The 23,534-nt window shown below is 37.9% G+C and overlaps 1 protein-coding gene and 1 long non-coding RNA gene across 12 annotated transcripts in view; one reads left to right on the top strand and one right to left on the bottom strand.

Moving 5' to 3' along the window:
* Positions 1–20,765, top strand: part of LOC109501450 — a 72,121-nt gene extending 51,356 nt beyond the window's left edge. Inside the window, exons 3-4 of one of the 3 annotated variants that reach the window (XR_006600299.1) lie at positions 3,226–3,379; positions 18,313–20,765. This is a non-coding gene — a long non-coding RNA (uncharacterized LOC109501450). Of the gene's footprint in view, positions 1–3,225; positions 3,493–4,640; positions 4,845–18,312 lie in introns of those variants that run through there. The other 2 variants (XR_002159509.3, XR_006600298.1) reach the window with 2 other exon arrangements.
* MAP3K1 (mitogen-activated protein kinase kinase kinase 1) overlaps positions 1–23,534 on the bottom strand; it is a 76,557-nt gene that overhangs the window by 25,516 nt on the left and 27,507 nt on the right. For 7 of the 9 annotated variants that reach the window (XM_003980973.5, XM_045060837.1, XM_019834413.3 and 4 more), the window contains exons 2-3: positions 6,300–6,450; positions 3,224–3,424 (exon numbers count right to left, since the gene is read on the bottom strand). In XM_003980973.5, coding sequence (XP_003981022.2) covers positions 3,224–3,424; positions 6,300–6,450 — 352 coding nt within the window. Of the gene's footprint in view, positions 1–3,223; positions 3,425–6,299; positions 6,451–8,138; positions 9,123–22,946; positions 23,219–23,534 lie in introns of those variants that run through there. The other 2 variants (XM_023256741.2, XM_019834423.3) reach the window with 2 other exon arrangements.

Here is a 23,534-nt window from a genome sequence, read left to right as displayed (position 1 = left end):
AATAAATGTTGGTGAGAACACGAAGCATTAGAACCGTGCTGGTAGGGAAATAAAATGGTACAGCTCCTATGGAAAACATGACTCGGCAATTCCACTTCTAGGTATAAACCCAAGAGAAGTGAAAAGTTATGTCCACCCAAAGATTCATATACACATGTTCACAACAGCATTATATATAATAACCAAAGAGTGGAAATAACCCAAATGTCCATCAACTGAGGAATGGTTAAGCCAAATGTGTATATCTACACAAAAGAATGTTATCTTGTATAACTTAAAAGTATAGTACTTCTGGGGTGCCTGGTGGCTCAGTTAAGCATCTGACTCTTCATTTCAGCTCAGGTCATCATCTTGCAGTTCGTGAATTTGAGCCCTGTAACCACAGTGACAGTGTGGAGCCTGCTTGGGGTTCTCTCTCTTTCCTTCTCTCTCCGCCCTTTCCCAGCTCTTTCTTGCTCTTTCTCAAAATAAATAAACTTAAAAAAAATGGAGTACTTTTAAACATAAAGTGGGTGTATCAGAAATTAGTTTTGAATGTTAAACAACAAAAAAGAGGAAGAATGATATGGCACAACTAATACTTTGTGTTAAAATATGAATGCACATGGCAAAAATTCACACACTGATAATTAAAAAAAATTTTTTTAATGTTTATTTTTGAGAGTGGGAGCAGGGGAGGGCAAGAGTGAGTGGGGAATAGGGGATCTGAAGCAGGCTCCATGCTGCTGACAGCAGAGAGACCAATGTGGGGCTTGAACTCATGAATACTGAGATCATGGCCTGAGCTGAAGTCGGATGCTTAACTGACTGAGCCACCCAGGTGCCCAATGCACACACTGATAAGTAAACACAGTTTGTGGGGGAAAACAAAACTAAAACAAAGAGAGTATGGATACAACTTATATGATGCTGTGTGAAAGAAGCCAGTCACAAAAGACCACATATACTGCATGACTCCATTTACTGTATATGTCATGACCAGAAAAGGCAGATTATATATAGAGTCAGAAAGGACATTAATGGTTGCCTAGGGCTGAGGATAGACTGCTCATTGGTCTGGAGTTTCTGGTGTGATGGAAATGTTTTAAAGTTGACTGCTGTGATGGCTATAACTCTGAGTAGACCAAAACCAAGGAACTATATAACTTAAACAGGTAAACTGTACTGTATAGGAATTATATCTCAATACAGCCATTATTTTTTAATAGGCAGTTATTAAAAAAAAAACAAGTACACATGTACATGTTATATGACCTAAGTATTCATACTATGGGTTTGCTCACAGATGTGCAAAATGATGTATGCCTAAAAAGTATGTTTGCATACTTTTTTTTAGTAATGAAAGTGAAGAAGGAATATAAATGTCCATTAGTATGAAGTTCATTAAACTATGATTTATCCAGATAATGAAATGCTAAGTTGCTGTTAAATGAGGGGTAACTTTGACATCTATCCTAAAGTGGGAGAGGGCAGGGAAAATGTAATTTGTATGTACTCATGGTAGACTTTTACTTTGATGGCTCCTATGAACCACACTGCCCAGTACTTGCACCCTTGTGGAGTCCCCCACCACACTGATTCTGGGTTTGCAACTGGCATGTAACTACTTTTGGGCAATAAGGCATTAGGAAATAAGGCAGCTTTATAAGAACTTCCACACTGGACTTGCCCTCCTGATACACTTTTTTTTTTGGCTTAACAGAAATGTGTTTCACAGTTTCAGAGGTTAGAAGTCCAAGAGCAGATGTCAGCAGGGTGGATTCCCTCTTAGGACTGTGAGAGAAAATATGTTTCATGTTCTCTCTTACCTTGCAACACTTGGTGTTGTGCTGTGAGAACGAAAGAGATGTCAGCAGCCCCCAACTGTTCTAGCATCCCAGCTGAAACACCAGATATGGGAGTAAGGAAGCATTTTGGATATTCTAACTTCCACAGATGCCATGAGGAACAGACAGAAGTCACTCTTGCTGAGCTCCACCTAATTTGCAGATTCATGATTGTTCTTATTTTAAGTTTTGTTTTTTTTTAATAGCTCATTTAAAGGTGTGTCAACATAAAGCCAATAAATACTGGTAGGTATCTTGGGCTTTAATGTGAAAAGATTCACTTAAAATTTACTTCTGCAAGGATTTATATGCAAATCTCCCCTTGGTAGGCATGACCTTAATCATTCTACACTTCACTCATTTGCTCTTCAAGTTTAGAAAGTCAATTTTAACTTGCATTTTGCCACTAGAGGTCTCATTCTTTCATTTTCTCTCTGGAAGTTAGCACCTATCATTTTGTAAATCTCTTTGATGTCTGATTTAAAATAGAAGACAGCTGGATTCTCATTGATGCTTCTGCATTCAGTCTGCCGTGATACTATGTTCTGGTTAAAGTACATGAAGAAAATGTGGCTTTACAAATATATGTAGCTGGGAAAGGTATTGTAAAAGACAATAATTATGAACACTCTTTTTTGATACTACTCCAAAGAAGTGGTTTCTTAAAGGAGACTGATATGGAATCTGAAACCACACCAACAAACTTATCCTACTGTTACACGTTAAAATCCAGATGGTATATCTCACATAATTTGAATGGATCATTTACCTAAGGATGGTTTTGTTTCATCATGCACTGGTCATTGGGAAAATACTGGTTCACTAAGTTATGCAGATCTCTCAAATGTTCACACATTTCACTGTGCGATATATATGGAAAAAAAAAATCACAGTTGATAAAATCACTGATCTCATTAGAAAATTCTTTTAAGGATTGGGGAACTGTCAAGCTGACAGTGGTAGACAGTTTTCCAAAATTCTAATTTTTGCTTGAAATCTCAAATTTTACCACTGGTGAAAAAACATTTCCGTTGCCTTCCTTCAAGTTCCTTCCTTCACTTAACTAGTCTTAAGGAAAATGCCAAATACCCAAGTGAAGAATACATTTTCTATTGTCACAGCTTTAATTCAGGTGAATGCACCAGCAGCTTTACCCACCAATTTAAATGTTAATGCAGTGAAAGGGGCAAATAACATCTCAGTTTTATTACCAAATTTGCTTTGAATTAACGGATCCACAGAAAAGGTCCCAGGACCTTCCCTCTTCCCCCAACGTAGGGCTTGTGGACCACACTTTGAGAAGTGCTGCTTTAACAGATGTCTAGCAATATTTTCTGTGTTACAGATGAATCTGAAAATTGTAGAAACTTAACATGCTTGTTGAAACATTAACTTACAGGTACGGGGGAGACTCTCTTTCTCCTCACTCCTGGAGATTCAGATTTCACTGTGCGGCCCGCCGGGGAGCTGCCAGGAGAAGGACTGCGGCGGCCCTTGGGAGCTGGTGAAGCGGTGCTTGCCTGGCTTTCTCCTGGAGACTCAGCTGCCAAGCTGTGAGTTTCAGAACCGTCTCCTTTAATAGGGATTGGTTTTACCACCTAAATTAAAATTCCAATATTCTCATTACTTAAAAATATAAAAAATAAGTAAATTTGAACACAACAGACTAAGAGATGAACTCAAGTTTTTCATCACACAATATTATACAAAGATAACAGACAACATATCAACTTTTGTTTAGTCTTACTTCAAATGATATAAATGTAAGACTTTTTACCCAGAGATTTCATTAACGTAGGCTTTATCACTAGTTAAAATGTTATTATGTAATTTTAGAAATTTAGCATTATCTGTTATTATGTGCCCTAAATCACTTAACATTAAAAATCAACAATCACAGGTTAGTAAACAAATGTGAAAAATAAACACTTATACCTTCTACAGTTAACTTATTCAACTAGATTAAAATAGATGTTTTTTCATTTCTACTGAGAAAATGCAGGATCTTGAAAACAATAATGGGAGTAATTTATGTGCCCAAATAGTCTAATCGATACAAAGCCATTTTACCTTTTTTTTTTTGCAATGTTATGTTACAATAGTTTAGACATATATTTCAGAATCACCAAAAGAAGCTAGATATTTAAAAGAGCAATCTCTCAAGCACAATCTCTCAAGCACAAATAAAACCTGCTATTTCTCAACAGACCTAATCTAGCTATGACCAAAAGGCCATACACTGAAGCCTTAGCCAACCATCCCCGCCTTCCTTCCACTACTCTTCTACTGTTCTACTAGCCAGCTGCTGTGCCTACCACACACGCCTAACCTGGCCTTGTCCTGCACTCTCACTCCCACTCTCCCTTCTAATCCACATCTCTAGCCTGCAGCATACCAGGTAGCATACCTTCACCTGGTGAAAACACCCATCTTTTAAGGCTCGGTTAAAATCCTACCTTTAACAAAAGTGCCCTTAACTCTGTCAGCCTGACATTTTTCTTCCAAGTCATCATTGCTTTCTGCCCACTCCACACATTTGGTGTATACTCACAAACTGTTCTGTGGTATTTCATGCCTTTATTTTTATTTATAAGTTGCATTTTCACAACTGGAGATATTTATACCTCACTTATATTTCAAGAAGGATCTGATGTAATTTATATAAGACACAATAAACACAATCAGATTTCCCAAGTAGACTATAAACTTCTTAAGGGTAATATGAAATCTGTAAACTGCAACATACAGGGTAGTATAACTGAGCTAAGGACTACGTGTCACATGTCTTATTCCACACATCTCTTCCCTCTTTAGCTCTGTCTTGTATTTAAGGATTTGCCAGAAAGGGGACAGTGAGAAAAACCAAAATTTCGTCTTAGAAAATGGAATGTCCGGGGGCGCCTGGGTGGCGCAGTCGGTTAAGCGTCCGACTTCAGCCAGGTCACGATCTCGCAGTCCGTGAGTTCAAGCCCCACGTCAGGCTCTGGGCTGATGGCTCAGAGCCTGGAGCCTGCTTCCGATTCTGTGTCTCCCTCTCTCTCTACCCCTCCCCCGTTCATGTTCTCTCTCTCTGTCCCAAAAATAAATAAACGTTGAAAAAAAAAATTAAAAAAAAAAAGAAAATGGAATGTCCTTAGTTTATATGTAATAAAGGATTGGCTTTATTGGCTTCTTTTTAAAAAGTTGTAATTTCTGCTTTATGGTATTCTCAAAAGATTTAGACTCTCCACTAGCACAAGGAGCTCCAGAAAGCAACACATTCAAATGGCTTTACCTACTCAAAAGTTCTTTGTAGTAACTGGGTAGAAATTTACTCCCTTCTATAAGTTATTTCAATAGAACTTTCGCTTTTCTAAGATAAATTCCTGATTTCTTCATCTTTATCCTCTGACATGATTACTAAAACAGTGAGGGGTTCTTGCCATACTACTTCCTATGAAAAACAAATGGAAGAAATGTGGAAGCTCAGCTGGAAAGGAAAGGACTCATGAGTAACACAGCTTAAAAAGCTGGTAGATAAAGGAACAATTAACTATATTCTATATTGGCTCCATGGGTAAACACCAGTAGGTAGAACGTGCAAGACAACACAATGATGAGGGATGTCTATGTGGCTATCAAGCACTTGAAATATGGCTATGTGGCTGAGGAACTAAATTTTTACTTTATTTACATTTGATTAATTTCAATTTGAACTTAAATAGGCAAGTGGGATGAATGGAGAGCTAGCTGGTCATTTGGCAAGGGTAAAGGTCAAGGGTTTCAAATGTCAGGTGAGTAGCTTGCCCAATAACTTTTATGATTATGCCCACCATCCCTTTGCCTACCCCAAACCTAATCAATCTTAACTTATCTTTGTTTATAAAGGACAAAAAACTTGCCGATACAGGCTGATACGGGATCACTTAACAATTGAGGTCTACCTCCTTTGTAAGAATGAGAAGCACATCTCATAGTACTTGTATGCCTTAAAAGAGAATAACCATGGCAAAAGATGGAGTATGACGTTCTCTCCTAATCCTAGTAATCTAGGTTTCTTTCCTCAAACCCTGGGCATCTTTTAAATTTACCTCAAACTCTATGAGGCTATTCAGTTTTTGCTTTCCTGGGTGATTTCTGGAACTCAGATCTTTGGATCCTATCTTAGAGAGAGAACTTTAGAAAAATTGCTTTTCTTTCTTAAAATACAGTATAAATCTCTACCAAAAGGATTTTAGACACTGACAGTAGGGGGCAGTGTTGCTTTAAGCATTAGCTACCCAATCCAACCAGTTCAGTTTCTAGAACAATTTAAGGTGCTTAATGAGCATAGTTTTAGCTATGTTTTATTCCAAGTGGCTAGAATGGTAAGCAAATCAAATAACTGCACTTAAAATCAAGAAGAAAAAAAAAGCTTACAAGAGGATCTACTTATGCTTAATTTCCCATCTCTTCCTATGCTTTCTTCCTTATGACAGGTAAACAGACACTTACCACAGGGCCCCTCCTATTTCTTCTCTCCAGCCACTCGTGTTTCCAGGCTGGCATACAGGTTGCCTTCAGTTTCTCCCTGATCATTCGTTCTTCTGGGCGATCGTCCATCTTATGCAACCCCTTGAGAGTTTCTTTATTCTCCATCTCGCGACTAAAATGGAGGGAGCAATAAGAAGGAGATTAGTATATAAAAAATTTCCAAGAATAAATAGTATTTTATATTTTCAGTGGACATGTAACTAAAAAGGTAACTCCTAAAACCTCAAACGATTTAAGCCAAGTATGAAAGAAAGTGTCACTGTGAATCGTATATACTCTGTTTTTCAATGTTGTATGGTAATGTGAGTGTAATAATGCCTTTAAAAAGAAAAGTTCTATTTAGAAGGTGCAGGCTTACTAATACTACTAACACAGACCTTTGTTTACAGGTAGTTAACAAAATGGACCCCAAGACATTAAGTACTGCATTAAGAAACACATTCATGAAGACTGCACTGCTTCCATTTATACCACTCTCACATACTTGAAGTATTTAACAGACAAATATTTAGAAGAGCATTTTACTACTCTAGGATTTCCAATAACTTAAGGATTTCCAATAATTTAAGTAAATATAGATAGAATCTGGTGGATATTCTCATTTTCCGAAAAAAGCTAAATCAATATTTAATAAGCTAAGTGAAACCTAACCACATCTTCTATGATCTCACAATATTTGTTCAAAGCCTAAATGATTAGATTTGTATTCTTGTAACATTATTTCCACATCAAAGTATTGGGGACACTCCATATATAAAATGTAAAAATTGGTAGAAACATGTGACCTCTACTCCATAATATACTGTGGAGTTATCAGAATAAAATAATCTGTAAGCTAATAATTTTTGAAAATTAATCCTAAAAGGCTCCTAAAATTATTTAGCCTTTAATAGGTAAAGCATCCACTAATTTCAAATACACTTATATCCACATGCAGATATACACAACAGATACAATATACATATGCATGGATTTTAAAACCTGATTCATAAGGAAACAGTTAAAGCATTTGTACTCTGGGAGAAGTAACAATTTAAAAAATACTAATAAGCTAAGTTCAATAACTATTTTGGAAATTCTATAAAGCTACAGAACTGATTTTTCTACATAGATAGGAAAAGGAAATACTCAAGGAAATACCAGAGATGATAACTGCAAGCTTACTAAGAAGTGAAATGCAAACTCCTCTAGGAATTTTCCAGATAATTACAACCACAGGGGCAGTATCTTCAGAGAACCACCAAAACTTAAAACTAAATATGCACTAGAAAGTAAATGGTTAACTGGTTTTCCTAAAGCATCAATTCTGGAGGGGAGTGAAAATCAACAAGTTAAACATCCCTGTGCAGAGAATGGTCTAGAGAGTTTTAGGAATGCAAAGAGTACAAAACATTTGAAAACTTGCAAATCGGCATTAAGAGCATGTAGTAGAGTATTTCCATCACATGGTATAAAAAAAGCTGTCAAAAAAAAAAAAAAAAAAAAAAGGAGGCTACTTGAGAAGAAAAAAGGTAAAGGAAGGAAGGAAGGAAAGGAAGGAGATTCTTTTATTTACTTAGAAGTGCCTGGCTGTTTTTCCTGCTCTGATTATAGTATAAAATATAACTTTTGGGGTATATAAGAGAAGACTAGAGAAGGAGGGAGGAGAGGGAAAGGAAGAGAGGAAAGAAAGGGAAGGAACAAGAAAGAAGAAAAGGACAGGAGAGAGAGAGAGAAAGGGGTGGGGAGGGCTAAGGGAAGGAAAAGGCAGGGATAGAGAAACGTTTTCACAAAATTTCATCCTGTTCAGTTACTACTTACCCAGGGAAGCTCAGATTTACAGGCAACTGAATTTATGGGCTGACTGCATACCAAAAATTCACTTACAATTCTCTAGTTTGAAAAGCAAACACTTTCCCCTCCAGTAACAACGTTGCAAGGCGTGGCTAGGTTCCCAGGCTAGTTCTCAAAAAATAAGTCACATGGCAGAACTGCAGTACATTTTACACCAGAAGCTCCTGCACTCCCAGACAAGAGAGCTTATCTTCCCTTTGGTCCTAAATGTCTCTCCTCCCCCACATTTGTTTTGGGAGTATCTCTTCTCCATTCTGTATTTTCAGTGTCTCTCTCCCAGGAACCCACCAGAAGACTCTCCCTGTCTAAACACCTCTTCCTGGAAGATGTGGCCTCCTTAAAGTTGGCATGAGTTGCCTCTTTCCTTTTTGCTTGTTTGAAAATACTGTAATTATTTAAACCAATTTCTCAATAAATAATAGGGAATGAGCAAACTAGTAGTTCAACTTTTACATACATCTGTTTCTTCAGAACAAGGGAGTGAAATGGAAGTGCTGGGTCAGACCGTACACAAATTTAAGATTCCTGATAATACTGGCAAATTATCTTCAAGAAAATGTATCTTCCATTCACAATCCCTCAGGTCAAGTTGCCATCTTAGCTGGTCTGTACTAACAGACTCCTAAGGGGGCTTCTTCACTTTGAATCTTACTCCAGTCCAGGTTTCACAGAGCAGCCAGGGTCACTTCCTCTATTAAAACCCTCCAGTGGTTTGCCCCTGGGCTTAGACTAAAATGTTTAAAAGGTCCACTGTGGCTATGCACCATGTGGTCTTATCTCAACTGAAAATCACCTAGACCTCTACCCTACCCTTGTGTTTCTTTCACTGTCTAAAAAATTCCAACATCTTTCCTGCTCAAGACTTTTGCACAGACAGACTTTTGCAGAGCTGTTAGCACAAAGGCTGATGCAGGGCTTGAACCCATGAATCCGAGATCATGACCAGAGCCAAAGTTGGACACTCAACCCACTGAGCCACCCAGGTGCCCCTTAATGTTTATTTAACTTTGAGGCAAGAGAGTGTGAGTGGGGAAAGGGCAAAAAGAGAGGGGGACAGAAGATCTGAAGCTGGGTCTGTGCTGACAGCAGAAAGCCCGATGTGGGGCTCAAACTCACCAATCAGGAGATCATGACCTAAGCCGAAGCTGGATGCTCAACTGACTAGGCCACCCAGGCACCGCCCCCACCTTGTTCCATTCTTTGACAGCACTGTACTTTACCTTTAAAGTACTCATTGCAATTTGCAAACCTATTTCCCGACCCCCCATCAAGAACTATAAACTCTATGAAGGCAGGGACCAGTGTTTTATCCATCATTATATATACAACATCTAACAATGTCTGGCTTATGATAGGTATCAAAGCATATATTAAATGAATAATCATGTATTAACATCTTTGACAGCCCTAAGAACCTTCCTAGTTTTAAAATTTAATGACTACTCATGTTATTCTTTTTATAGTTCTGTTTTTAATTAAGACTACAGTTGCAGTTTAGATGTTATTTAGTAGAGCAATTTTTTTGTTCCTAAATTAATCTGTAAATATAAACCAAAATATTCTAATGTCTTCATAAATAATAATTATATATCATTAATTATAAAATGTGTATTTTTCACATTTTAGTATCTCTGAAATCTGAATGCCTCTTACAATCAAATGTTGTAATTTATGGCAGGGTTTATATAAAATAATGGTTCCATTTACAACCAATGGGATCTTAGCTTCACTGAAATATACAGTAAATCCTAATTCTGACTAGGAAAAAAATCATGTGTGTATGGATAGAGAAGTCATGTGTCATCTTATCCAATTAACATTATAGCTATAATAATATTAATATTAAATCTTAATCTTAAACCCACAAACTAATCTAAACAGATAGTTGATAAATCACCAGGAGATTAGAGGGCCTCTAATTCATTTTGGTTAAACAAGAGTGTTCTGGAGAGTTATTTTTGACCTAGTACCTACAACCAATACCTGTTATTTTATCTAAAGTAATAGCTTGTATATTTCTGACTCTCTGACAAAACAAACATAATGTATTTTGGGAAAGTATTTTGAAGACTTTAAAAATAAATGAAATTTTAGCAAGACAAATATGAGAAACTTAAACACTGTTACAGATTAAGCTTTATCTTCCTTTCCTGTTTATTTAGAAAACATGAGGTTTCTTGCTTTTTTTGGTTCTAAACATTCCTCAGAATAAATTTGTGATCAATCTAGAGTGTCAGAGAACCTTTCTCTTCTGAGGTTAGGCTTCTTGTTCTAGTCTCTTTCTAGAGACAGAATTTACCTGCTAATAAATGAAATGGTTCAGTGGCCCCTTCTTAATGAAGCCATTTGGTCCTTTCTTTATCTGACCTCCCACGGTACCAGCTATTATTAAATGGACTGTCACTCTTATAGATGTCCTCTCCCTTAACTTCTAGATGATTTTTTCCTATTTCTGCTTCTGACTCTCTGACCTCACTGGTATCATATATAGATCCTCTTCCAGGAGCCCCTTAAATACTAGTCACTGCCCTCTTCTCAATACTCTCTTAAGTACACCAAGATATTTCATACCTCTCTGCTACTGCAGATGGTTTTTTTCTCCTGACAGAACCACCCTATCATCTTACATGCCTTCATCAAGAACTTCCTACTCCCACTCTACAGCAGTTGCCACTCCCTCCCACCATGTTAATATTAATTATACAGCATAAAGTCCAGTATTGGTTTAAGTATCTGCTTCCCTCACCACACTAGGAGCTCTTCTGGGACAGACCGCAACATTATACTCATTTTTGTATCCAGGCAAATGTCCTGGACAAGCCACAAAAGGCACCCAACTCAAAGCCAGGGCACCTATCTAGTCATAGCCACCTCCCCTTCTGAAGGTAGTGTCTGATGCTCAGGGGCACTATGGTTTATAAACGTGAATCCCTCCAGCAGTCACAGTTGGCCAGTGCAATAATTTGCCCTCATCCAAAGACCCTCTATACTAGATGGTATTGTTATATTTTAACCAGATCTGCCCACTGTGGGACTTTGCAAGATACATGGATGTGTCACTGTAGGAAGAATTGCACCAAAATAGAGAAAAAAGCAGTAACTAGGAACAGTGAGACAAAATAAGGGAGAGCAAAGAGAAATTAGAAGGAAGATGAGGTCAGCGATGGAAGGACGGAAAGAAGCAATGAAAATAAACATGACAGTTGTACCTGGGTCCCCTGATATGCTGTTACCCGATAAGAGCTACTTTTACACTTCCCTGGGTGGTGAATAACCAAGTTCTCCAGAGACTGCGTGTGTTCGCTGCAATGGAGGAAACTTCATGGGTCCTTTTTACATTGTACTGAAATAAACCCCATAATCTCTCTCTTCCCTGCATCCCCAAAGAGTCTGACTACAGCACTAACACAGCTCATTGCTCTGGCACACAGAGGATATTCGAAAAACACTCAAAAATAGAATCCTACCAAGTTAACTATAATTTTTAAAAGCTATTTCTTAAAAAGTTCATTTTTAGCATGGAAATATGTTAGTCAACTAGTAATATGGAGAAGTAATGGCCAGACTTACGTCATAATAGAAAAAGTTAATGTTACATGACAGGCAAGGTGTTAGGTGCTTTATATATATTTACAGGTACTTCACCCTCCCAATAACCACATGAGGTCATTACCATCTGAGGCTTGGAGAGGCAGGCTTACAAGCCTGGGGTCAGACAACATATAAGGAGCAGGACCAGGATTCAGACCTTGGTCAATCTGACTCTGACTGCTATGGCAGGTCACTGTCAATTCTGATTTTGTTTTTACAATGAGTCAACGCCAGGTATCTGTGCTATTTATCTATTTGATAAGAATACAAAGAAGTTTAAACAAGTTTTTACAATGGTGACTAAGAATTTAAAAGCTCATTAATTCTCTTCATTAATAGAGCATTTCACTGTAATAGGAGTGTATAATGATCATATGATACCTTTCTGGAAATTAAGGGGTTTAACTTTAGTATATATGAAGATTGTCAAACAGTTCACATTATGGATAACTTTATATAGAAAGAATCTTCATTCTTTCAGTATCCAAGGAATCTCACAGAACCCTGGAAATACACTGAATTATTTGGGACAGGCACAATTAAGAGCCACACAACTGAGGTCCGCTTGGGAAGTTCCCATAAGAGTAGGAATTCTTATGCTAAAACCCACAGATTTTGTTACCAAGGGGAGAGGAGAGTAAGGGAAGAAGCCCTTCCAAAACAAAACTAGTCTGTTGTGGGACCCTTAAAATTTAAGTTTCCAAGTAAAGGTCAGGAGAAGGAATGACTTAGGTAAGACTAGGGAGAGAGTCTGGTGAAGCATATGGCTAATAAAAGAGGCTAACAATCCCTTAACATCGACAGGGCACTGCGCTAACAGTTCCACATGGGTCACCTCAGTCAATTCCCAAGACATGGAACTTTTATTATCCCATTGGCAAAAAAACAAAAACAAAAAAAGCCAAGGAGGTTAAGTAACTTCTCCAAGTTGATAAAGTCTATGTGTGAAGAATACAGGATTTAAAGCCACATATGAATGATTCCACAGTCTCTTATATCCTACAGGGCAAAAAGAAAATGATTACAAGTGCTTAAAATTTGTTGACCAAGATATGAGGCCAAAATATCTGTAACAGCTCTATTTTCCCATGAGATAATTTCTCGAGAGATGTGGGCTGCTACTGAGCAGGAAAGATCAAAATCAATGGCCAGTCCAACCTTTCCGTCTTTTTTTTTTTTTCCATCTTCCAGCATTTATAACATATCTAGTTTTACATAAGAAATTATATAAAAATGGCTCATGTTATGAAAATTAGTCCCCAAAAGATTTTACTCAAGTTATGTTCAGTAATATATGAACCTGAGAATGATGGCACAAGTCCTACTGATTTACAACAAGAAATAGGCAATTGCTTTTTTTTTTTCTATACAGAGTAAACCTTTGTCACAACAAAGTTCTACTGATTTAATTTTTTTTTTTTTGGTTTATTTATTTATTTTGAGAGAGAGGGAGCAGGAGAGAAGCAGGGAGAGGGGGAGAGAGAGAATCCTAAATAGGCTCTGCACAGTCAATGCAGAGGCCAACGTGGGGCTCGAACTCACGAACCACAAGATCATGACCTGAGCCAAAATCAAGAGTTGGATGCTTGGGGCACTTGGGTGGCTCAGTCAGTTAAGTGTCTGACTTCGGCTCCAGTCATGACCTCATGATTCGTGAGTTCAAGCTCCATGTCGGGCTCTGTGCTCACAGCTCAGAGCCTGGAGCCTGCTTCGGATTCTGTGTCTCCATCTCGCTCTGACCCTTCCCTACTCAGTTGCATGCACTCGCTCACTCTCTCTCTCAAAAATAAGTAAACATTAAAAAAAAAGAGTTGGATGCTTAACCAACTGAGCCACCCAGGCACCAACCCCCCCCTACTGATTCGTTAATGTGGGTATGGCCATGATATAACCAGTTTTATATTATGTAGACTTTCTATCAGAAGTCTTTGTGGGGGAGGAGGGCCCCACCTGGGTGGCTCAGTTAAGCATCTGACTCTGATTTCAGCTCAGGTCATGATCTCACTGTTCGTGGGTTCAAGTCCCACAACAGGTTCTGTGCTGATAGCATGAAGCCTGCTTGGGATTCTCTCCTTCTCTCTCTGCCCCTCCCCTGCTTGTGCTCTTTCTCTCAAAATAAAAAAATAAATATTAAAAAAGAAAGTCTTTATGGGGGGAGACAGCTATTTCTAGTATTGTATAAATCTTATTTAGTCCTTTGAGTGACACAGGCACAGAATCTCATGTTCAAAAAGCCCGTATTCTGGTCAATAACATCAAGAGTTAAATAATATGGAGGCCAAAGATCAAAGACAGTAATACAACTTATTGTCAACAATGATTATAAGCAGTTTAATACCACCTTAGTGATTCTGATGGATTCATATTTATAAATTATTCCAAAAATGCTAAAAATATATGCTAAAAATAAACAAAAATCAGTTTATCTGACCTCATGGATTAGTTTCAACCAAACTGTCACTCCATTTGAATTTTAAGATTAAATTTAATTAAGCAAAATTGACGAGATTTGGAAAAGTTGAAAGTGGTATAGACACATGAAGAGTATGTATGAAATTAACCAAAATTAAACCAATAGAATATATTAATGGGTAATCATACTGCAGTCATTTGTTCACTAGCTAACTTAGGCCAACCTAGACAAGAAAAGTGCAAGTGCTTTGATGGCAGGGCCTTTCTCTGGCACCTCCTATAGCTACGAACAGAGCGCTCAGAGCAACGTATGTCATGGGCTCCATAAACAATTGCTGATTCAGAGTCAGAGTAGCTGGTTATCACTTCTAATAAACAAATACCTAGGAAATAACACTGTGCAGATATTGTACCCAGCAGATACACACAGCCTATTTAACTCATAACTTCTAGCATAAATTAGTGCCTCTGGGACATAAAAACAATTTCAAAGAGAACAAGAAGAATATTCAAAAGCTTTTGTAAAAAACTTATTTACTGTTTAATTTCCATCCAAGTTAGTTAGCATATTTTGCAACAATGATTTCAGGAGTAGATTCCTTAATGCCCCTTACCCATTTAGATCATCCCCCCTCCCACAACCCTTCCAGTAACCCTCTGTTTGTTCTCTATATTTAAGAGTATTTTATGTTTTGTCCCCCTCCCTGTTTTTATATTATTTTTGCTTCCCTTCCCTTATGTTCATCTGTTTTGTATCTTAAATTCCTCATGAGTGAAGTCATATGATATTTGTCTTTTTTTTTTATTTTTTTTTAAAACGTTTATTTATTTTTGAGACAGAGACAGAGCATGAACGGGGGAGGGGCAGAGAGAGAGGGAGACACAGAATCGGAAGCAGGCACCAGGCTCTGAGCTCTGAGTTGCGGTCGAACTCACGGACCGCAAGATCATGACCTGAGCTGAAGTCGGACGCTTAACCGACTGAGCCACCCAGGCGCCCCGATATTTGTCTTCCTTTGACTAATTTCACTTAGCTTAATGCCCTCCAGTTCCATCCATATAGTTGCAAATGGCAAGATTTCATTCTTTTTGATTGCCAAGTAATACTCCATTGTGTGTGTGTGTGTGTGTGTGTGTGTGTGTGTGTGTGTGTGTGTGTGTATACCACATCTTCTTTATCCATTCATCCATCATGGACATTTGGGCTCTTTCCATACTTTGGCTACTGTCAATAGCGCTGCTATAAACCTTGGGGTGCCTGTGTCCCTTCGAAACAGCACACCTGTATCCCTTGGATAAATACCTAGTAGTGTGATTGCTGGGTTGTAGGGTAGCTCTATTTTTAATTTTTTGAGGAACGTCCATACTGTTTTCCAGAGCGACTGCATCAGTTTTCATTACTACCAGCAGGCAAAAGAGATCCTCTTTCTCTATGTCCTCACCAATAATGTTAGCGAGGTGTGAGGTAGTATCTCATTGTGGTTTTGATCAAAAGGTTTTCTGACTTCTAAATCAGTAATTTTTAAAATACTGAATGAACAATCATTGTGCAAATATAACAACAGAGTTTACAAAAGGCAGAGAGCCACTAGACAGTATCAAAGCATTCTTCAAGGTAGCAACTCCATATGGAATTTTTTTGGCAGTCAATTACCCATGACCGAGTCTATGGAGTAAACTATATGCCTGAAGGTCTCCTTTTAGAGAATTCAAGTGAATCAAAAAGAAAAGCGTACTGTGGGGCATCTGACTGTCTCAGTCAGTAGAGCATGGGACTCTTGATCTTGGGGCTGTAAGTTTGAACCCCATGTTGGGAGTACAGATTTACTTAAAATAAAATCTTAGGGGTGCCTGGATGGCTCAGTCAGTTGAGCACCTGATTCCTGATTTTGGCTCAGGTCATGATCTCATGGTTGTGAGATCAAATCTCACACAGGACTCTGTGCTGGGCGTGGAGCCTGCTTAAGATTCTCAAAAACAAATAAATAAAATTTAAAAAGTGTATTTTAGCTACATTGTTCTGTACCATATGTTCTTAGATATGTAGTAAAAATATATAAATATATTTAAAGCAAGACTACAGAATAATGAATAAACACTAACGGACTGATAAGTGAATTACTGGTAGTTGTAACTGTTATAAATTCAAACACCATTAAAATGTTTTTAGATGTAAATAACATATTGATAACTACCAACTAGGACAATATTACGATGAATGGAGAATACATTATTCTTTTAATTTTTATTTATTTTGAGAAAGGTACAGAGAGCAAGTGGGGGTAGGGGTAGAGAGAGGAGACAGAATCCCAAGCAGGCTCCATGCTGTCAGTGCAGAGCCCGATGCAGGACTTGAATTCACAAACTGTGAGATCATAACCTGAGCTGAGACCAAGAGTTGGACGCTCAAACGACTGAGCCACCCAGGTGCCCCAAGTGAAGAAAGAAAAGATTCTAGATTGTTTTATGAGCTGCATTTTTATTTAACTCTACTCAACACTATTTTATGATTAAAAGGCACCTTTCTTGGTCACATATTCATACCAATATTCAAATATGAGTCTGATAAAACTACTTTGCAGGAAAAGTAAATATTGTATAATTAACACATAAGGCTAATGGATGGACTTCAGGAGCTTCCAAAGTTACTGACACAATGAAGGTAAAACACCAAGGCTAGTCTTTCAGGTAGACACACTTATACATGAGTAAATATCAAACTAAAGGGGCTGTTTTTCCTGTGCCTACATAAATCAAGAAAAAGATACAATGAAAAATGAATGTTCAAAAATACCTCTTAGTCCCAGGAAGAATATAAAGCAGCAATGCAAAAACTTGATTAGTAAGTTTCCTTGGTACATCCCTATCTCTCAGCTGACACATTCCATTAAGAACTACTATGTTTAAGTTAATTAATTTACCACAAACAGATCAGTCTAAATGCATTACTGGTAACATCACACAGTAATGGAACTATGATATGCTATCCAAATTGGGGTAAAAAAAATCACTCTGCCTTCTAAATGTGCTAATAGATGAATTTGAAAATCAATAAATTTGTATCAAATGAGAATAATTATATATACTTTATCAAGCCAGAGGACATATGACAGTCATATGTAATGACAAGTATGTGATGGACCAGTCAAGAAAATGTCTACAACAGAAGTTAAAACTTGCCAGGAGGCAATAAGAATTTATTTTTGTTGTTTATTTTTAGAGAGAGAAAGACAGAATACAAGCAGAGGAGGTACAGAAAGAGAGGAGAGAGGGAATCCCAAGCCGGCTCTGTGCTATCAGCGCAAAGCCCGATGCAGGGCTTGATTTCACTAACTGTGAGATCATGACCTGAAGCTGAGATGAAGAATTGGACACAAACGACTGAGCCACGCAGGCTCAGAATTTAAAGAAAATTAAAGGAAGTAAGATGAATCAACGTAGTAATCAAGTTAGGTTAGTAAGGAAATAAAAATCCTAGAAGAAGATTAGCGATTTGAAATCGAAAACGTTTTTAAAAAGGCAGAGAAAAACGAGACGGTGAAGGCAGACATCTTTTCAAGGTCACACCCCTCATGTATGTGCATAAAAGAAAACAAATCAGACTAAAGTGAACCAACAATGATTCAAGTTCAGTGAAATTCACGGACTTGTCACAAATTATGAACTAAAATTAAATGGCAATATTTATGGTAGATGAGTGAAAACTATAAAAACTGTCAGAATTGAATAGAAATGAGTTTTGTGATTAAAAAAATTTTTTTTACTGTTTATTTATTTTTTGAGAGAGACAGAAAGGGAGGGAGGGAGAGAAAGTCTGACATAGGGCTCGAACTCACAAACTGTGAGATCATAACCTGAGCCAAAACAGTTAGATGCTTAACTGACTGAGCCACCCAGGCACCCTCAGTTTCATGATTTTGTAAGATTGATCAACTCACAAAATACATGAAAATCCTTGTGACAGAAAAACAATGCTATTCTGCTAACAATGACAGACAAATGGACTGAAAAGTTGCTGCCAAGGGAATATTTATTACTTAAACTAAGTATTTTTCAAAAATACTTGTTTTACTCATCACAGTAATGACCTTTGTAACAATATTTCTAAATACTACTATTCTTCCACCCATCTTTCCAGGGAGAAGATTCATACTATTCTTTTCTTCACACCCACGAACTTGGGAGATCTACCAGGCCTAATGTAAACTAGTTTCTGAGAACCACTGTTTACAGAGGGAGTTTAAGACCAATATGGTCCCATTTCTCATTTCTTCCTCTCCAAAAAAAAACCCACGGAAGCTTCAAAAACTTTTAATCCTGAGGCTTGTATTCTTTTGATAGTCACTGCTAAAAATTCCAGTTTATCCCCCACTTTGTTGTGTCCTTGATACCTGATGAAGAACCTTTAGAAACCTTTGAGAAAAATGGGACATATAAGCATCCTCTTCCTGAACTGTTGATCACAGATTAGTAAGCAAGGAAAAGGATACTAATACTTTATAGTATCGGGTAAATGTCTATTTCGTTTTAAGAATTCCCCTTTGTGCTACACGACAAATCTAGGGTTGTGTCTAAATGACAACCAATGGATAAGTATAGGGGGCTTTTACAATACGTTACAGAAGTAGACTGGAACTCCCTACACCACTACTGGGGACAGCTTCCCACAAAGCACTGTCTCCTGTCCTCAGTCTAAGAGCACTAGTACATAGTCCATGGCACAAAGCAGGTATTGGGGGGTGGGGGGAGGGATGGCTGTTCCTTAACCATTTTGCTTTTCATCAAAAAGATCCCAAATCAATGTTATATGGAGGCTCTGGTGTATGCTTTTCTTTGGAACTTTCTCCAATGGGTGTGTTAACTACATTTTTACTAAGTCAATTATTTTTCAAAAAGCATGGCAGTTCAGTTTGAGTATTCTTTTAAGAGATCAAATGAGTACGGCTAGTAATTGGAAGACTGGACTGTTACTGTATATATTCCTCTTTTTTTTTTAATTTTTTTTTTCAACGTTTATTTATTTTTGGGACAGAGAGAGACAGAGCATGAACGGGGGAGGGGCAGAGAGAGAGGGAGACACAGAATCGGAAACAGGCTCCAGGCTCTGAGCCATCAGCTCAGAGCCCGACGCGGGGCTCGAACTCACGGACCGCGAGATCGTGACCTGGCTGAAGTCGGACGCTTAACCGACTGCGCCACCCAGGCGCCGGCGCCCCAATATATTCCTCTCTTTTAAGAAAAGTTGGCTTACAGTTAAAAATGTAACAATCTGAGTGAATACCATCTATGTTGATAAAAAACCCTTGGGCTATTTTCACTGTTCCCAGATTAATGGAGGAGAGTATGATATAGCACCAAATTAGAGCACAAAGCCCTCTTACATCCTTTGCTAGGAGAATGATTTCTTTCAAATGCCGCAGAACAGATGATACTATTTCTATAGTACTACTTCCTTCTAGCTGGTGGAAAGGCATGTTAACTGGGATGCTCAAAATGAGGAAGAATGACTTCCTAATAAATGTTGCTTTTCTTCTTTATGCTTTTAATGCTAGAAACCCACTCTGTTCAATGAATGTTGGCATGTCTACTACATGTAAGCTCTGGTCTAAGCATCAGATACACAAAATGGGATAAAGAAACAAAAGATAAATAAGACAGGACCGCTATCCCTCCAGGTGCTTAGTCTAGCACTTTCTCTATGGTAAAGAAAATATGAGGCCATCTCTGCAACAATAGAAGTATTTTAACATACCATAAATAGTTGCAAGGATGGAGTGGATCTCCATCCCTTAAATTTATCTAGGGGAATCCTGGAAAGATCCACAGAGAAGGTAACACCTGAATAATTTTAAAGGAAAGAGAAGGACTGGCATGGAGTTGATTAAGGCTGAAAGATTTTCTAGACAAAAGATCTAACTTTGGTGAAAATAATGTTCTATAAAATACTAAACAGTTTATAACCCTACTGTTAGGAAATATTAGATAAAATGAAATTAAATGAGTTTACTTAAAGACCTATGTGCATCTTAATTTTCCAAGAGGGGTGAAAAAAGAAGATACACAGCATTCCTCACATTGGCACAGAAGCCCCTTTTAGCAGAACACCTTTGGTAGAGTAGTGGTTCTTGGTATATATTGTGAGAAATCTGTACTGAATCATCTATATAGTCCCTTTTGGCTCAAATAAGTCAATATATCTAAGAAGAAAAATCTAGAGAAGAAACTAAAACTAGCTGTCTTACTATCTTAATGTAAGACTTCTCAAGCTATCATAAAATTCAGCATGTCTTTAGAGCAACTAAGGCTCTAAGATTTCAAAATATGGGGAATAAGATTATTTGACAGCCAGCTAGAGAGATGGGTAAAATCACCTGATGTGAACCCATCCTAAGAGAAGTGGGTGTCAGACATGCAAACTTGGACTAATCTAACTACTAGCAGAGGCCAGAGTTTGTCACTAAGATTTGCCCCTGTCTACTCACTCTCTGCCAAGGACTTAGGTCTTGGGTAAACGTAAGACACCAGCCAAAAGGGGAAAAAAAAAACCAACAAAAAACAAAAACAAAACCTGGACAAGCCATTTTCTCTAATCTCTATATGCCTAAGGAAAGCCCCAGAATATGAAATAAAAAAGGCTCCTGGGGCACAGTCTTCACTTTACTGCAAACACCCAAAGCTCTGGCCCAGTGGTAGCACTCTCATGTTTTTGGCACTGATGGCCACATTCCTGGTTTTTATCTTGACCAAGTCCCAGTTGTTCGTTTTTGCTTTTGTTTCCCTTGCCTCTGGAGACACGTCTAGTAAGTTGCTATGACTGAGGTCAAAGAGGTTGCTGCCTGTGTTCTCCTCTAGAATTTTTGATGTTTTCCGGTCTTACATTTAGGTCTTTTACCCGTTTTGCGTTTGTGTATGGTGTAAGAAAGTGATCCAGGTTCATTCTTCTGCATGTCACTATCCAGTTTTCCCAGCACCATTTGCTGAAGAGATTGTCTTTTTCCACTGGATGCTCTTTCCTGCTTTGTCAAAGATTAGTTGGCCATACATCTGTGAGCCCATTACTGGGTTCTCTATTCTGTTCCATTGACCTATGTGTCTGTTTTTGAGTCAGTACCATACAGTGTTGATGATTACAGCTTGGTAATACAGCTTGAAGTCTGGAATTGTGATGCCTCCAGCTTCGGTTTGCTTTTTCAGGACTGCTTTGGCTATTTGGGGTCTTTTCTGGTTCCATACAAATTTTAGAATTGTTTGTTCTAGCTCTTGAAGAATGTTCTAGTTCTGTGTTTTGATAGGAATTGCATCAAATGTGTAGATTTGGGTAGTATCGACATTTTAACAGTATTTGTTCTTCCAACCCATGGGCATGGAATGTTTTTCCATTTCTTTGTGTTTGTTCAATTTATTTCAAAAGCTTTCTATAACTTTCAGTGTACGAATCTCTTACCTCTTTGGTTAGGTTTATTCCTAGGTATTTTATGGTTTTGGGTGCAATTATAAATGTGATAGATTCCTTTATTTCTCTTTCTGCTGCTTCATTATTGGTGTACAGAAATGCAACCAATTTCTGTACATTGATTTTATATCCTGCAACTTGCTGAATTCATGTATCATTTCTAGCAGTTTTTTAGTGGAGTATTTCGGGTTTTCCATGTAGAATATCATGTCATCTGCGAAGAGTGAAAATCTGACTTTTTCCAGGCTGATTTAGATGTCTTTTATTTCTTTGTGTTGTCTGATTGCTGAGGCTAGAGCTTCCAACACTATGCTGAACAACAGTGGTGAGTGGACATCCCTGTTGTGTTCCTGATCTCAGGGAGAAAGCTCTGTTTTTCCCCACTGAGGATGATATTAGCTATAGGTCTTTCATAAATGGTCTTTATGATCTTGAGGTATGTTCCTTCTATCCCTACTTTCTTGAGGGTTTTTATCAAGAAACGATGCTGTATTTGTCAAATGTTTTTTCTGCATCTATTAAGAGGATTGTCTGTTTAATTATACACACACACACACACACATATACATACATACAGAGAGCACATGCGTGTGAGTGGGGGAGGGGCAGAGAGCGAGGGAGAGAGAGAATCCCAAGCAGGCTCCATGCTCAGCATGGAGCCCAATAAGGGGCTTGATTTGTGCGAGATCATGACCTGAGCCGAAACCAAGAGTCATATGCTTAACTGACTGAGCCACCCAGGCACCCCTGATTCGTTTATTAATGCCACTATATAAATGCTTTAGTCCTACAAGGGAGATATAATATAAACAAAAATATAAAGCTCAACATGACCCATAAACTCCCTTATTTGTTAAATCTGGAGAGTACCTTCTAATAGTTTATTTGTGTAAAATATTCTTTGCTACTCCTATAATCCTGTGGCTCCCAGTATTTTAAAATCTGAGAAGCCTTTCTTACCATCAGCAAGCTACACATGTGAATCCATAGACCCTATGAAAACTCAGGCTAGGAAATACCAAACTTACAGACTCTGTACACTTGATAGTCATTACATAAAAGCAATTTAAACCTCATTACGAAAAGAGGTGAGTATTATATTTATGAGTCTATCAAAGCTCTCTCGGAAATGTCAAACACCTATTAGGAAGAACATTCAAGAAAGGAGAGACCACAAAACATGGACTTTCAGTTGTTTTACATTAAAAACTCTTCTAGTTTTTTTTTTTTAATTAAACACAAATTTCTCTTTCTTAAAAGAACAGCCATTTTTGCATATTTAAGTGCTACAAGTCAAAAAGATGTAAAGTAGTACCTACCCTGAAATGAGAAATGAAGCATGGCTGGTTTCTGGTCAAGTCTTGGCTGCAATGGTGACAATGGTCCAATTTGAATTCTGACTCCCCTGGTCCAGAGCTCTCTGCAGACATACGGCCTGCTTTTATCCTAATCTGGTGTCATCATTTCCGAAATGCTTAATATGGAGGCATTTGGGTGGCTCAGTCAGTTGAGTGTCCATTCAGCTCAGGTCATGATCTCGTGGTTGATGAGTTTGAGCCCCACATCAGGCTCACTACTGTCAGCCTGTTACCACAGAGCCTGCTTCAGATGCTCTGCCCCTTCTCTCTCTGCCCCTCCCCAACTTGTGCTCTCCTCCAAAATAAACGTTTAAAAAAAAAAAAAAAGAAATGCTTAATCTGTGTCACAGAAGTGATGGTTTGCTTTTTGTAAATGAAGAAAAGCTGAGATGTTAATATTTAATGTGTCATTTTGAGTGCTAGCCTGAAAACACAATTACTGTAAAATCTTTTTGATTCTGTATTATTAAATATTATGCTTTTTATATTTAGAATGCTTATCATTCATTCAGCCAATTATTACTGCTTATTTAAGTAATAAAAGTAGAT

The sequence above is a fragment of the Felis catus genome, chromosome A1, assembly GCF_018350175.1.
Source record: "Felis catus isolate Fca126 chromosome A1, F.catus_Fca126_mat1.0, whole genome shotgun sequence".
Lineage (NCBI taxonomy): Eukaryota > Metazoa > Chordata > Mammalia > Carnivora > Felidae > Felis > Felis catus.
Note: the sequence above shows the minus strand (reverse complement) of the source record. Positions and strands in the feature narration are given on the sequence as shown.